The 17564-nt window shown below is 39.7% G+C and overlaps 1 protein-coding gene across 1 annotated transcript in view; it reads left to right on the top strand.

The window, feature by feature from the left end:
- grid2 (glutamate receptor, ionotropic, delta 2) overlaps positions 1–17564 on the top strand; it is a 1097559-nt gene that overhangs the window by 815412 nt on the left and 264583 nt on the right. Inside the window, exons 7-8 of the mRNA XM_059963403.1 lie at positions 4379–4540; positions 5753–5872. Coding sequence (XP_059819386.1) covers positions 4379–4540; positions 5753–5872 — 282 coding nt within the window. The remainder of the gene's footprint in view (positions 1–4378; positions 4541–5752; positions 5873–17564) is intronic.

Consider the following 17564-nt stretch of genomic DNA (forward strand, 5'->3'; position numbering starts at 1 on the left):
TACTCCCTCTGGTGACTCGTTCCATATACTAACCTGTCTGGGTGAAAAACCTGCCCCTCAAGTGTCTATTAAACCTCTCCCTTCTAAACCAAAACCTATGCTCTCTACTTCTTGATTCCCCAACCATGGGAAAGGACTGTGCATTGACCCTGCCTACACCCCTGATGATTTTATATACCTCTAGAAGATCACCCATTATTCTTCTATTTTCCAATGAATGATGTCCATACCTGCTCAACCTCTCTCTATAACTCAGTCGCTCAAGTCATGGTAACATCCTCATAGCTCTCCTCTGGTATTTTTCCAGCTGAACAGTATCATTCCAACAGCAGGGTGACCAAAACTGAATGATACATGGCTGATTAACTCCCAAATTTCTGCTCTGGATTTTGTTCTTGAACTTGGAATAAGGAAATACCCGAGTTTTAACGACACACAATAGCTACAGATTGGCAAGAATCATAACTATGAGTGCTGTTAAAAGATCAAATATCAATTAAAGTCTTTATAACTGTACTAAATATCTTGATGCTAATGTGATATTGGTAATTTCCATCATGAACAGATTAAGTATACGCATCCATTTTGTAAAAGAGGGAATGCTAATCAGCAATGAAGTTAATTAGATTCATCACATCTACATTCTTTGTCAGTGGCAGCACTTCCAATTAATCTTAACCAAGAGGAATGGATATAGCTATTGACTCTTCTCTGCAATTCAGTCTGACAGCATTCGCTTGATAAGACAGCTATCTGCTAATGTTACTTGCGGAAAGGTTAAATTGCTGCACCTGAGTGAACAATCCCTCTTATGCGTTCTCATCAGGGTAGACTGGTCATTTTGCAAAGTGTATATGAAGTAGAGAGTTAATTAAGAATTTTAAAATGCAAAGTTGTATATATGGCTTAGAATTTCATCAAAGTTGTGTAGCTTCTGAGAAATATGGAGTTTGTTTATTACTGTCAGTGGATTGAACATTGCATGAGCCCCACTGGAAAAAGTTAATTATGCCAATGTTTAGAAGACATTGGATATCAAAGAATACTCCATTATGGTGTAATTATTCCTATATTCCACAGTAAAGCTTTTCCTTTCAGTTCTTCTGAAGCTTTTTGAATCAATTCCCACCTTCCATCCTTCATGGGCTTGAGCTCAGGAAATCACTGCCCAACTTTTCAATGAACAACAGTTCTATTCCCCAAATAAACTTGATTTGCAAATCTAAGTTGATTCTCACTCAAAAAACTCAGTGAATTTTTTTTTATTTTCTTTAAGTCTCTCCAATACGTTGTCCTACTTTAACTCTATAACTTCCTCCAAGTTCTAAACCCTTTCAAATGCTAGCACTGTCTCTGAGACCATTCACCACACCATTTTGCTCTCAGTTCCTCCAGTCCATGCAACCCTCCATTCAGTATCTTCCTTCAGACCCAACTTCCATAATCTTCCTCAACCTCGTATACCCTCTCAACTCTGTGATACCCAACAGCCAAGGCATTGCTCCCACCATCCTCTAAACTTTTCCCATTTCTGAAATCTCCTCCAAATCCCTCCCTTTCCCTGCTGTCTCCTTCAGTCTTACAACAATCTAATATTTATGCTCATCCAGCTTTGTTATACATCCCTGATATTTTTTTCCAAAATATCAGCATAATGTTTCTACTGCACACCTCTCTAATGGACCATGTTCATTGCTGTCCTCCAGTGCTCTATATATACAGTAATGTTTGTATGTTCTCATTCTGACTGTAATGATTTCCTCAGGTAGTGTGGTTTCTTTCCACATCCAATGATGTGCTGGTTAGTACGTTAATTAGTGATTGTAAATAACCCAAGCGTAATAGAGGGTGGAAAATTAGGGAAACGTTGATGAGCATATGAGAGAGAATAGTTTACAAGAAGTGTAGGGAATGGGATTGCCTTGAGAGGGAAACAATATGGCACCATTTGAGTCCATCCAGGCCTAAACGCTGCAAATGCTCCTCGACTCCTTAACCTTAATTTCCTTTACAGTGCGACATGATACCAATGAGAATCCAAAATTTCCTCATGTCTTTAAGTCTTGTTCCATTCAGCAAGTTTTTCAAGTGCCTGTAATATTGTATTTCATTAATGTTGTTACATAATTGTTGGTCACAACCCAACCCATTACAGCACAGCCATACATTTAAATTTGTCATTCTTTCCAAAACTAATTTTATAGTATTAATGTTCCACAATAAAGAGATTGCAAGATAATTACTTTGAATTATTTTGCTTAAAGTACACTATTTTATTGCATTAAACCTTTCCTGTTTGTAAATTTCATGCATCATAAACTTTTTGAAGTTGACCTGTTTTCCTTTAATATTCTGAACCTAAAATAATGTCTCAAAGGGACATTTAAAAGGCTCAGACTATGACCCTTCTTTATCCTACCACTGGTTGTAATGATGACAGCATTGCTGACTTATCACTGCTCATTATTTATGGAGGTCCAGAGTTACATAGCACAGAAGAAGGACACATAATGTCCATGTTGACCATCATGCAATTATCTACACGAACTTCTTTACCAACACTTTGGCCAGTAATCTATAATAAAGCCAGAAATGAACTAGTGAACGTACAATGGAACCACCAATTCAGCATTACCTCTTCCTCTCTGGCATGCGAGACCTACCATGTAATGGTAGTCCTTAGCATATACTGTAGTACATCCCAAAATATTACAGTTTGGATTTGTAGAGTAGATGGCAACATATTGGTTCCAATCTCAAAATACAGCCTTTTAGGTCATAAAGTTTTAAATAGGTTGGATATGATTAAGTAACTCATAATCAGTACCCCTTCATCAATAATGAAGAACAACTTTATATTAGGCTCATTTAACTATTCATCCAAACTGCTTTCCAAATGAGTAAAGCTATTTACTGAACTGTCTTACTATCCCAATGACTGGGGGGGGGGGGGGGGGAAGGGGTGAATTTTCTTACAATTCAATTGGAAATATGCCATTGTAGATCATCAGTATTCTCTGAACTCCAAGAGTTTTAAGGTATGAGATTCAGTCTGTCATAAACAAGCACCCTAATTACTCAGTCTGAAGCAGAAAAACACAAAAAACTGAACTACAAACAAGAGAACATCTGCATTTGCTGGAAATCAAAGCAATACACCAAAAATGCTGTATCAAGACTATGAAAGGTCTCAGCCCGAAACATCAACTCTTTTCCATAGATGCTACCAGGCCTACTGAGTTCCTCCAGCATTTTGTGTGCATTAAAAAGAGCCAAACAGTAGGTTGATTTTGGATGGATGTAATGATGAAGTATTTACTTTGGATTGTGTTATCTAAGAGGTAAAGATTGCTTGTGTTGAGTTCATTACATCTTCTCTAGTTACCCCCTTCCCTGCCCAGTCTGATTCCATCTGCCAATCACCACTCCTCACCTGGATCCACCTATTGCTTGCATCCACCCCTCCCCTTCACCACTCTATACTCGTACTGTTGCCAATTATCAGAACTCTGTAAACTCAGACTCATTCAAAGTTTAAAAGTTCACTTATTATCAAAGAATGTATAAATTATACAACTTTGAAGTTCATTTTCTTACCGGAGGTCACAAAGCACGGAGCCTGAAAGAACCCAATTTTTAAAAAACACATTCACAGTATCTTTACTCTTGCACATTGTTCTGACATTTCAACAGAGAAAAGCCATTTTTATACAGAACTGACTCAGCTACAGATGTTGGTTGTTTGATAAACTATAGGTTCAAATTTTTTATTTGCATGATAAATCACCATTCATAACAAAGGTGTTAGAGGTCAATGGAAACTACCAAGCAAGCAAGCGATGATACTTTGAAGCTAGTAAAGTAATTATCCCCTTGTTGTATCCCCTACATCCTTCGATTACATCCTTATCTTTTCTCCAATGCCAAATAGCTCCAGCTCCCTGCTGTACAAAAGGGAAACTATGCTCTTCAAAGACCTTTACTTTAAGGCCTCTCTGACCTGGATTAAGTGCACTATCCATAATTTATCCTTGCCTTACATTACCTTAACCCTTGCCTAGCCATCTCTTCTTTTCCAGTCCACATGAAGGGTCTCAACCCAAAAGACTGAATGGCCATTTCCCTCCACAGCTGCTGCTTAACCTGATGAGTTCCTACAGCTTTTTTTATTTTTGCTCCAGACTCCAGCATCTGCATTTCTGCAGCCTCATGTGCCTCCATTGTGATGTTGATACTTTTCCCCCAAATTTTAGTGCACTCCTGCCGCCGAAGTAAAATAATCTCCTATGATCATTAGTATTTTTAATACTTAGGATAACCCATGAGGGATTAGCATAGATCACAAAACAATTAATCCTGAGTCTTGTCACCCACACAGATCACCAATCTCTACATCTATGACACTGTGGTTCTACTGGCCCATGCTTTTCACAAGAAGCTGGAGGATCGGAAATGGCACAGTATGGCCAGCTTGACCTGCATCAGGAAAAACTCAAAGCCTTGGCAAGGTGGACATTCCATGTTAGAGACCATCAAGAAGGTACAGCAGCAAGGAATGCGGGCTTATCCCTTGATGATATAGAGCAATGAAATATTGATTAAAAATATTCAGTAAACCAGGTCTCATTCATCTTGTGCTCAGTAATATCTTTACTCATGCAAAGACTCAGTTGAGTAAATAAGAAGTAAACACTTTCACTAGAAGAAGGATCTTCAAACAGAAGATGAAGATAAAGATGATTATCAGAAATTTGAAGGAGTGATGCTATAAGAAGGATATCATTTTACCAAAAGGAGGATGTCATTAAACTAGAGAGGGTGCAAAGCAGATTTACCAAGATGTTACTGGGAATGGAGGGTTTGAATTAGAAAGAGAAAATGGAAGACTGGGCTTTTCTCCTAGGGCATTGGTCGCTGAGGGATGACCATATAGAGGGTTATAAAATCATGAAGGATCTACATACGGTGAACTGGTGAATTCAGAGCTAAAGGCCATAAGTTTCAAGTGAACGGAGAAAGATTTAAAACCAGAGCGGCAGTTTTCACACACCAAATATAACAGAGTGAGCAGCCTTAGGGAGTGATAGAGGCAGATACAATTATGACATTTAAAAAGCATTTGGACGGTTACCTGAATAGGAAAGGTTTAGAGGGGTACGTTTGAATACGAACAAATGGGACTAGCTTAGATGGGAACCTTGGTCAGCATGGACCGGTGGGGCAAGTGGGCCTGTTTCCATGCTTTATATCCCTGTGGCTGTATAAGGAGAAAAGACAGCTTTATAAACTGATCTGATATTACTGGAGGGCACTGCCTGATATTGCAATGGAAGCATATGAATGGTAAGGGACAAGAGTGAAGTAAGAACACCTGGAAAGTTCATTCAAAGAATCACTATTATTCCAATGGGTCAAATCCAGTTCTGTGTGATTCTATGAAGGAGTAATATACATCCGTTAGGAGTCCAAGCACTGTTTACCTCACCCCAAAACAAAATAAAAATGTTGCTGGATCTGGAAATCAGAAATACAGCTCAAAGCATAACAGGGTCAATGGAGAGGTGGAGTGATGAATATTTAAAACCCTGAATCATCTTCCACAACTTGAGCCAAGTATTGATGAATTGTGATGAAAAGTGATTGGGAAACTCTCATTTTTGATCTTCTTATTAGGTTTGGTAATGCTCAAATGTTTCCTCATTGAGGTTTGGAACTCTTGGAAACATATTTTAAATATGTCACATTCCCCTAGGGAGGAGTGAATGGAATGACCGGCTTTCTGCAATTTAAAGATGACGGTGGAAATCCAAATGTGGAATTTGAAATTCTGGGGACGAATTATGGAGAGGATTTAGGAAGAGGGATCCGTAAGGTAAGTGAATTGCTGTTAACAAATCTATTAGACAGAAATTCACCTTCGTTGTGTAGGCCAGACACCCAGTGTGAATGTAGGCCTATAGAAATCCACATCTTAAATTTGTGTACATTAATAATTAGAGTAACCTTGCAGCCACGTTTTTAGAGACCAAGAATATTGATCTGGAGATTTGTCTTCTAATTTACCATATGTACATCGGTGAAAAGTAATATTCAAAAACTAAATCGATCTTGTTATTTTTTAATCTACTATCAGTAACATTGACATTGAAGCTTCATGCAGAAGCAAATTCTGTTAATTTACATCCTTGAAAAAAAAGAAATTTGCTGTACTTTACTTGTCTGGATAATATGTAAGTCCATCTACCAGAAGAAGTGGTTGAGGCAAGCACAGTAACACTTAAAGACGTTTGGACAGGTACATGGATAGGAAAGTTTTAAAGGGTACAAGTCAATCACAGGAAAAGGCACAGGAACATGCTAAAATGGGCACCTTAATTGCCATAGACATTACGGTGAAAGTGCAAAGGAGGTGAGTGGAACAATTTTTTACACAGATGGTGGATGTCTGGAATGCAAGGCCTGGGGTGGCGATGAAGGCAGATACAATGCCTTTAAGAGATTTTTAGATAGGTAAGATGAATATGCAGAGAATGCAAGTATATAGAGCATGTACAAACAGAAGGGGTAAGTTTAATTAGGCATCATTAGCTAAATCATTTCAGCACAACATCTTGGGCTGAAAGACCTGTTCATGTGTTATGACGTTCTATGGACATTAGGCCGAAAATTGCTATATGACAGAGATCAAGCACTGCCTAAGTACTGCAAGTGGAGCCCATGCAAAATTAAGGAAAAGAATCTTTGAAGACCGTGACCTACAGGTCCAAACAAAACTCCTGATTTACAGAACAGCTGTCCTCCCTGCATTACTGTATGGAGTAGAATCATAGAACAATATCACCAGAGATGTCTACAAAGATTTTGACGATCAGATGGAAGGACAGACACTGTGTACCGGAGGAAGCCAACATGAACAGCATCTCCGCCACAACAAAGCAATAACAACTCCAATGGATAGGTCATGACATCAGGATGCCTAACGCAAGTCACTCTAAACAGATCCTTCACTCCCAGTTGAAGGAAGATCATTGAGCCCCAGGTGGGAATAGGAAACGCTTCGAAGATAACATCAAAATCAGCATGAAGAAATTCAATATTACGTCTAAGAACTGGGAAGACATTACACTCAATAGACATGTCCGGAAAAAAATCTGTTCAAGAGGGAACTGCGCTACATGACAGCAGACATTGCAGTGCCATGGAAAACAAGTAGCAGCTGTGAAAGGTGAGACAGACCCACCAATATACAACCCCTTATGAGAACGTCATACTTGATTCAAGTGCTTGCACTACTACTGGATGACTCTATGACATGCCGCATCCTGTCAATAAATAACTGTATCAAAAAAATATAAGGGATGGTTGAAGAAAAAGTAAATCTTCATTTTCACATGTCAAGGTAAGTCACTTTTTATTGTCATTTTGACCATAACTGCTGGTACAGTACACAGGAAAAACAGGACAACATTTTTCAGGACCATAGTGCTACATGAAACAATAAAAAATCTACACTAGACTACAGACCTACCCAGGTCTGCATAAAGTGCACAAAACAGGGCAGGCATTACAATAAATAATAAACAAGACAATAGGCACAGTAGAGGACAGTAGGTTGGTGTCAGTCCAGCCTCTGGGTATTGAGGAGTCTGATGGCTTGGAGGAAGAAACTGTTATATAGTCTGGTCGTGAGAGCCTGAATGCATTGGTGCCTTTTGCCAGATTGGCAGGAGGGAGAAAAGTTTGTATGAGGGGTGTGTAGAGTCCTTCATAATGCTATTTGCTTTGTGGATGCAGCATGTCGTGTAAATGTCTGTAATGGCAGAAAGAGAGACCCCGATGATCTTCTCAGCTGACCTCACTATCCGCTGCAGGGTCTTGCGATCCGAGATGGTGCAATTTCCAATCCAGGCAGTGATGCAGCTGCTCAGGATGCTCTCAATACAATCCCTGTATAATGTGATGAGGATGGGGGGTGGAAGATGGAGTTTTCTCAGCCTTCACAGAAAGAAGTTGTAGGGAATGAAGAGATTATAGATAGTGCAGGCAGATAAGTTTAGTTTAATTTGGAATACTGATTGGCAGAGATGCTCTGGGCTGAAGGACCTCTTCCTGTGCTGCACTGTTCTATGTTCAATGTTTTTTGAAAGAAGACTTCCACAGAGGGTAATAGTACATAGAGCAGCACTTGAATTCTGCCCTATCTTATCTGAATAATGTTACTATTTGTCTTAAAATAACTAGTGTGTGCCTGTAAGCTGTCTAAATGTGTTTCTTTTCCCCATGTTTTTAACCTTCCCTTTTATGGGTAATCACTATGGCAAAGTAAAAGAACTTAGTTTTAGAAGCATCGCCATGTAGCCAAACTTCCTGTGTCTGACAGTAGTGCAAAAAATATAGGTCAGAAGCTCAAAAACATCGTGGTGACTGGATAATAGAAATAGAGATAGAGAAATGGAGAATAGTAGGTGTGAAATTTATAGCAGATGTTACAGTACATAAGAAAGGAATAGTTTTGGAAGGTTATCGAGACAGGCTAAATAAAAATATATGAGTGATTTGAAAAGATTTACTCAAGACATTGTAAAGCCGTGTGAGACATTAAGGAGATTGTGGTGCTTTATACTTCCATATCAAATCTACAGGTTTGTCAACAGCCTTCTCCATGTTTGATATGGCTAAGTTATGTTCACTGTGACACGAACACATAAATTGCAATAGCAGAGTTAATGTTTCCATCAAACAGCTAGCACACTATTGCTTTCCTGTGTCGATTTCAAGTGAACTTTCATCAGTATAATGGAGATGGGAATACTAATTGGAGACCTTGAGTCTTCCCCAAAGAATCTCCTGAAAGCTTGTTATAATTAATGTATAGACTTTCGACCCTGTTAGTTGACTTGCTGTCAGAGCTGAGAGGAACGTTGTTAAAGTGGACCATTTGGTCAATGTGGTATCTTGCTGGATGAAAATAGACTGCCTCATTTTCAGTATTGCCAGAGTGATTATGTTTCTAAGTACTTGATTAGTTGAAGCAAGTTGGCACACTCTTCAGACATAGCAGAAACTATATACGTAAATACATACTAAAAATAATTTGCAGGTTGTCATATTATGTTACTTTTAACACTTACATTACTCTGTTTTCAACAACATTGCACTGCTACCAACATCACAGTCTTATTTAATGGAAACTATTGAACTTGACTCCCAACACAGCTACATGAATTCAAACCTTTCAGTTCAGCAGACACACAAGACAGCACAGTAGTACAGCTAGTAGAACCTTTGCCTCGCAATGTCTGAGACCTGGATTCACTCTTGACTGATCTGAGTTGCTTAATGTTTGGAACTTGCATGTTTTCCTTGTGACTGCATGGATTTCTTCTGTGTATTCCCACAACTCAAAGATGTGGGTTGGTAGGTTAATTGGATACTGCAAATTGCCTTGTGTGCAGAAAAATCGTAGAAAATAGGAGAGTTGATGGGACTGTGATGTTAACTGAAAAAAAAAAGTGAGATGAATGCAGAATTAGTATAAATAAAAAATGTATGTTGAAGCAAAGGGCCTATTTCCATGCTGTATAACTCTATGATTATGTTGGGTAAAGCTTGTACATTCAAAATTAAGAGGGCATCACAAATTGGAACTGAATTTTCAGTGCCCCTAACCTGTATCGATCCTCAGCAATACACCAAGGTATAGTTTATGTCCTAATGTGCTTCACCTTCACTTTCCAAGTTACAGAACTAATCATTGCTCAGAGTTGTTTGGGCCGCATTTTTCCTTCAACCTTTCAATGCAAAAGGAGGACTTAAGTGATATTATTCTAATCTCCCTAATTAAAATTGGGCAGAATCCCATTTTAAGCTATTTCTTTGAAAGTCAAAGTAATTTTCCATCAAATAATTTCTGCTAAGAAAATCCAGACGCAGGTGAGTGAAGGTGAATCCTAATATCAGCCATTATCAGAGGAAAGATGAATATGTTGCTCTTAGTGTGGTGGTGGTGATTTCTTCCAAAGCTATCTTGACAGATGAAGATGAGATTGTAGCATTAGCTCTCATGATGGCTGCTTCTCCAACTACTTGCTGCAGGTCCAGTCTGTCTGTTACATTCTTCAGGACTTGGCCAGCTCTGTCAGTGCTGGTACCCTTTTGGCAATAGATATTGAGCTTCCCATCGAGTGTGCATTCTGTGCACTTGGACTATTATGCCTTTCATTAATGTCACGCAGCTGATACACTGATTCAACAACTTAGGAAGAAATGGAGTTTGGAATCAAGAGGTGGTTTCCTAGATTATGTTTGTCGTAATGTCAGGAGTCTCAAATCCTGAGGATTACTAGGTCTATCACCATACCAACCCCGCCTCATTGTACCTGCAGCTACAATAATGATGTACAATTGGCTTTAAGCCTGGCACTTAAATAGGCAAGCATTGGAGGGCTATGGATCATGTTCAGGCAGAATAGATTAGTTTAATTTGGCATCATGCTTGACATAGACATTGTGAGCTGTAGGCCCTGTTCATGTACAGCATTGTTTTTATGTTTTATATTCTCTGTGCAGAGTACCTCTGGTGGATTTGCCCTGTGAGTTGGTCAGAATAATCCCAGGTGAATGTGACAGAAAAGTCTAGCATATTTTCTGTAAAGTGAAATTTCTGCATGTAAGAAAAACAACTACATCAAGTTCTTGCATGAATTATCAATGAAACACCTCAGTTTAGGCCTAGAGTCACTGGATGTTTTTTGGAAGGATGTTCCAAATTAAGTGGCATGTGGTCTGCCCATTCTGATTCCTTCTGCTTCCCTGTGCCAGTTACAGAAGGACTAAATGATTTAGTTTTAAAGTTATCATTTGAATAAAGAATTCAGGTTTCATCCTCTGAAGGCCAAGAACGAACTCCATCTCAGAGTTTTGTTGGTTACTGTTATTAATGACCAAATTGTTCTATTTAAATTCCTTGGTAGGATATAAACTCAGGTCTCTGAGCCTCAGGTTATTGAACATCATTATTGTATCTGCAGATACAACTCCTGAGCCCAGGCCTCAGGATTTAAACACTGCCCCAACGATGACATCACCAGCTGCAAAGATCCAAGAGAGGTATCATCTGAGCAGCATAAATCAATGAGAAATTTCTGAGTATTCTCAATTTCTAGAATTTTAACCATTTATTCATTTGTTTCCCAGCAACATTAGGTTCAATTTGTAATCCTCTTTCCAGATTAGTAAAGTGCATATATTTCTGTGACTGGGTTTGCAATGGTGTCACATTCAAAAACTATGTGTGTCTATTTTACAAGGTAACAATCAGTTCTGAACGTGTCTTAAGCACAATCTGCTGTCAATGTGAGGCGGAAATGAATGTAGTCATTTTTGGAGAGCATCAATGCTCATTGTTGCCCCAAGCCATCAAGGCCATAATGGATAAACATAGTGCTGTTACTGTTATTGTGTTAGCAAAGCTTATGAGTCTGATAAGAGGAAGCCACAATGATGTATCTCAGTAGGGAGCCACAGCGCAGTGCTGGCTGAAAGATCAAGACAAGAAATGGGATTCATTAAAGCGTGACAAAAATCATTGAACACCAGAAGCAATGCTTGGCCATTACAAGCTGCACTATCATGGGATCTTGTATCATTTTTGATGATAATCAGCTTAAGTTCATTCAATCTTTGTAGACAAAAATATTGAGCTGGAGATAAACCATATGTACTTATTTCTTTGCATTGCTGTTCATGGAACAATTTTAAATGAAAATAATCTCACACAGAGAAGTGTGTTTGTGCATAAATAAACTTATAGGGTGCTTTATACTTTTCAATCCTATTACAAGCAAATGTTTAGAATCATACATTTTACAACTTGCAAAACATCCTCTCCTTGAAGAGATACACCAGAGAAAAGGTTTGACAGGAAACTTGTGGCAATACCCTCTCAGTGTAAGAAGGTCATGGGTTTCGCTTCCATCATTTGATAACATTGATGGAGTGGTTTTGCTCCCAAAACTCATATCCACTGGCATGGTTAATTTCATTCACCACAACTCTTAATTGTTTCCATAGCATACAGGCTCACTTTCAAAGATTCCACAACTCATCTTCTCAGTATTATTTATCTTTAACTTGCAAAATTTGTTTTATGTAGAACATGGAACAGTACAGCACATGAAAAGGCCATTCAGCCCACAGTGTTTTGCTGAACCAGCTAAGAAGCAAATCAAAAACACCCAAACACAAATCCCTCCTACCTACACCATGTCCATATCCCTCCATCTTCCTTACATCCATGTGTCTATGCAAACATCCCTTAAAAGCCTCTAATGTATTTGGCTTACCACCATAACAGGCAGCGCATTCTAGGCATTCCCCTTAAACCTACCCCCTCTCACCTTCAATGCATGCCCTCTGATATTAGACATTTCAACCCTGGGAAACACATATTCCCTGCCCACTCTGTTTATGCCTCTCATAATCTTGTAAACTTCTATCAGATCTCCCCTCAGCCTCTGGCACTTCAGAGAAAACAACCCTAGTTTATCCAGCCTCCCTTGCTAGCACATGGCCTCTAAACCCAGCAGCATCCTGGTAAACATCTTCTACACCCTCTCCAAAGTCTCAACATCCTTCCTATAGTGGAGTGACCAGAACTGTACATAATACTCTGAATGTGGCCTAACCAGTGTTTTATAAAACTGCAACATACCCCTCTTGACTTTGAACTCAATACCTCAACTAATAAATGTGCAAACATTCCATAAGCCTTCTTATCCACCTTACCGATCTGTGCTGCCACTTTCAACAAGCTATGAACTTGGATTCCAAGATCTCTCTGCTCAGCAACACTGTTAAGGATCTTGCTCTGAACAGTGTACTGTTTCCTTGCATTTGCCTTTCCGAGTTGCAACACCTCACATTTATCTGGGTTAAACTCCACCCGCCATTTCTCTGCCCATATCGGCAACTGATCTATATCATGCTGTATCCTTTGTCAGTCTTCTGCACTATCCACTATCGGCAATCTTGGTAACATTTGCAAATTTACTAACCCACCCATCTACATTTTCATCCAGGTCATCTATATACATCACAAACAGCAGAGATCCCTGCACAGATCCCTACAGAACACCCTAATTACAGACCAGCAGCTTGAATAAGTCCTTTCAACCATTATCCTCAGTCTTCTATGTGCAACTCTGTTCTGAATCCAAACAACCTATTTTCCATGGACTCCTTGCATTTTAATCTTCTGAATTAGCATCCTCTGAGGGACTTCGTCAAACAGCTTACTAAAATCCATGTAGACAACATCCACTGCCCCACCCTCATCAATCTCTCTAGTCACCTTGTCAGAAACTCAGTCAAATTGGCTCTACCTAATTAGGCTATGGTTTTCCAAATGCTCATATATCCTACCCTTAGAATTTTCTCCAACAATTTCCTTACAATTGGCATGAGACTCATGGGTCTATAGTTCCCAAGATTTTCCCTTGTTCCCTTGTTAAAATGGAGGTACAATGTTAGCTTCTCACTCGTCCTCCAGGACCTCTCCTGTGGCTACAGAGGACACAAAGATAACAGTCAAGGGCCTAGTAATCTCATCCTTTGCCTCCTTCAATAACCTGTGGTAAATCCTATCAGGCCCTAGGCACTTATTAGGAGGCCCAACATTTCCTCCTCCTTGACCTCTAAATATTCATGGACTTGAACCATTAACTGATACCCTTTTCACAGATCCTTCCTGCCTTTCTGGATTTTTTTTTCCTGCATTTATTTGCAAATATTTGCTTGGAAGATGATGATGATTATTTTTAAAAACAAAACAAAACTGTAGAACCTGGAAATCTCAAAATTAGAGAAACTGAGCAGTTCAGACAACATTAGTGGAGAAAATAAGAGTCAATGATCATTAGACTATCAAGTTAAATATTATTTTTTATTCTCTCTGCACAGAGGCTGCCTGATATGCTTCATATTTTAGCAGTCTCTTTTTTTTTATTTTCTATTGTTCTTCTTTGAGTCTATTGAAGTTTATTTTAATTCTACCTGAGAAAATTAAGGCAGTCCAGCTTCTGCGCCTTGTCTGAAGGACCGGACACCCAGTATCTCAGAAACTACTGATCTCCTGGGATTTTCACACAGAACCATCTCTACAGTTTACAGAGAATGGTGCAAAAATATCATCCAGTGAGTGGCAGATCAATGGGTGAAAATGGCTTGTTAATGAAAGAGGTCAGAGGAGAATGGCCAGACTTGTTCAAGTTGACAGAAAGGCGAAAGTAACTCATATAACCACATATTACAACAGTGGTGTGCAGAAGAGCAACTCTAATTGCGCATGTCAAACCTTGACATGGATAGTTTAGAGCAGAAGATGACCACGAGCATACATTCAGTGGCCACTTTATTAGGTACAGGAATGTAGAAAAAGTGAGCCAAAAAGGTGACTGGCAGAAATGGCCATTTCTGATAGAGTGGAAGAGTGTTATCTTTTCAGGGAATTTACTGCTGAATGCTGGAGGCTGCAAATGTCCAAATGTACAACGAGATGCTGTTCCTCATGCTTGTGTTGGACTTCATCTCAATAGCTCAGGAAGACGCAGGCTGAATGATGAGTGAGGGAGTGAAGTGGTGAGTTAAAGGGAGAGGCAAATGGAAAATCGGAACTGCTCATATGGACTGAGTTCAAAATTGTTCAGTTCATGGTTATACTATGCTTTATGAAGAACCCATATGGGATAGGAAAGGGTGAGAGGGATATGGGCCAAGGGTGGGCAGTTGAGCCAAGTTTAGATGAACATCATGTTCAGCATGGGTAATTAGGTCAAATGGCCTGTTTCCTTGCTGTATGACTCCATGAGTCGAATAATAACGTACCTTATTGTTAAGGTAATGGTAGCTTCTGAACATTCGGTTTTTGTTCTTTGGAGGAAGTTTTTTTTTCATAAGCCTGATATGAACCCAGAGGCAGTGCTGGTTGCCATGGTCACCCCAAAGATGTATCCAGACAAGATCCAAGAGATCCTTCCCTGTTTAAGGTCTGTTGTGCTTGGCTTAAGAAGTTAACTCACAATTCATGAAGGTCTGGGAATAGATTAGACAGTGGTTGCAAGCAGTGCTTAAAGAGAGCTCTTTCAACTTCAGTATGAAATAGGTAGCCCAGAGCGAAATCAATAAAAATTTCCATTTTTAAACTTGCTACAAGGTAATTGGAGTCCTGATGGAATTACCAGCTTCCTCTCATTAATAAGACTAATTGATTTAATAATTCTTTGCATGACTCCAGATCACTGGGTTCTCATTGAATCTGGCCCAGGAATTATTCTTGAGATTGGAGCATCATAACAAATAAACTGGGAAGCTGCTAAATCTGGGATTCAGGAATTAATTTTTAAATTTTGGTTCACATTACATCCATATTATCAGATCAAGGGAATCGTACAGCTATACAGAGCAAACTTTGCTATGGATAAGAACAAATATGTAAGAACAAACCACTGCAGATCTCAACAATGTGAGGTGAAGGCCTCTGTTGGTCAGAGTTGACCATGGATATAGCATCCTAGCTGTCTGGATATGCAAGCCTGGGCAGTCCAATAAGGAGAGCAAGCTGTTGCCCATGTAGCAAGCTCCCCCTTTTCATGCATCTGATGAACCCTGAGGAATGGGAGAGACTGATACAGTTTGGTACCAGCAGTGTCGCAGGAGTTGCCCATCGGCATTGAACTTAATGTAGGGGCTCCAACTTCGGACTTTTCCCTCGGGGTTTATTTCCGAAGCCTCCCACATGAGTGGACGTGGACGCAAGGCAGTGGAGGTTTCACATCACAAACGAGAGAAAATCGGCAAATGTCAGAGATCCAAGCAACACACACAAAATGTTGGAAGAACTCAGCAGTCCAGGTCCTGCTGAAGGATCTTGGCCAGAAATGTTGACTGTACAGGTACTTTTATTTCCATAGATGCTGCCTGGCCTGCTGACTTCCTTTAGAACTTTGTGTGCATTGCAGAGGTTTGAGATCAGAGTTTCCTTCTCCCAAATGAGCTGCCAACCGCAGCTGATGAACCCCATCTGCCAGAAGCAACTGATTTTAAGGTGCCAATAACCTGCTTTTGCCCCTTCTTCTGTCAGTAGAAACGGTTCCGCCGGGCTTAGTAGCTAAGCCACACGTGAAGGCCAGGAGCTGGACAAGAATATAAGAAGGAAAAAGAGCAGCTCCTTCTGCCTCTTCAACCACTTCAAGAGGATCATGGTTAATTTGATATTTGGTTGCAGGTCTACTTTGCTGGTTAACTCCCCCTGCATCCCTGGCCACCAGCCCTATGTTACCCTGTAGACCACAAATCTGTCCTTTTCAGCCTCAAATATAACAAATGATACTGTCTACGGTAGAGAATTCCAAATACACACAGCCCGCTGAGAGAAGAAATTCCTTTCCATCTGAAGTTTAGGTTCTCTTGAGACAATGCCCCTTTCCCAATATATGACCCCCAAACATCCACCCTGACAAGTCCTCTATATGCTCCAATCAGACATTCTCACATTCCTCTCAGCGTCAGTGGTGATGGATCTATTCTGTAAAGTTTTTCATCAAAGAACAATTCCTATCCTGGGTATGAATCCAGTTTGTCCCTTTTTACTGCTTCTAAGACAAATGCTGTATATCCCAACTTAAATAAGGAAACTGTACACAATGTTCCAGCTGGTAGTATTGTAGCAAGATCTCCTTAATCAAGTATCCCATGTCCCTTGTGATAAAGCCTATAATTCCATTGGAGGGGGTGGAAACAGATACAATAGTAGATAACAAAGAGCCATTCAACAAATATCTGTGGGAAATCAAAATGCGTTCCTAACCGCCGTGATCCACCCTTCTGGGTTGTTACTTTTCTTTTGCAAAATAGAAAATTTGAAGACTGGCTTTTTATGACTTCAGGAATTCCAAATTACTTTGAAATTACAAATTACAAATTACAAAGAACTATTTTCTGAACTTTAATAATTTCATTGTAGGAAATGTTGCAGCCAACTTGCATACTCATAATCAACAATCTGAGAGGATTTAGATAAGACACACAAAATGCTGGAGGAACTCAGCAAGCCAGGCAGCAGCTATGGAAATGAATAAACAGCCAGTGTTTTGAGCCAAGACTTTTCACCAGGACTGGGAAAAAAAAGATGAGAAGTCGGAATAAGAAGATGGGGGAGGGAGAAGTACAAGGTGGTAGGTAATAGTTGACACTGGGAGAGGGAGAGAGGTGGAGTAAAGAGCTGGGTGGTTGATTCGTGAAAGAGATAAAGGGCTGGGGAGGGGGAAATCTGATAGGAGAGAGTAGGAGATCATGGAAGAAAGCAAAGGAGGAGGAGCATCAGAGGGGGGTGATGGGCAGGTAAAGAAAAAAGTGAGAGAGGGAAACAGGAATGGGCAATAGTGAGGGAGGGCAATTACTAGAAGTTTAATAAATTGATGTTCATGCCACCAGGTTGGAGGCTACCCAGATGGAAAATATAACTTGTTGCTCCTCCAACCTGAGTGTGACCACATCACGTTTGAGAA

This window comes from Hypanus sabinus, chromosome 3 (genome assembly GCF_030144855.1).
Source record: "Hypanus sabinus isolate sHypSab1 chromosome 3, sHypSab1.hap1, whole genome shotgun sequence".
Classification (NCBI taxonomy): domain Eukaryota; kingdom Metazoa; phylum Chordata; class Chondrichthyes; order Myliobatiformes; family Dasyatidae; genus Hypanus; species Hypanus sabinus.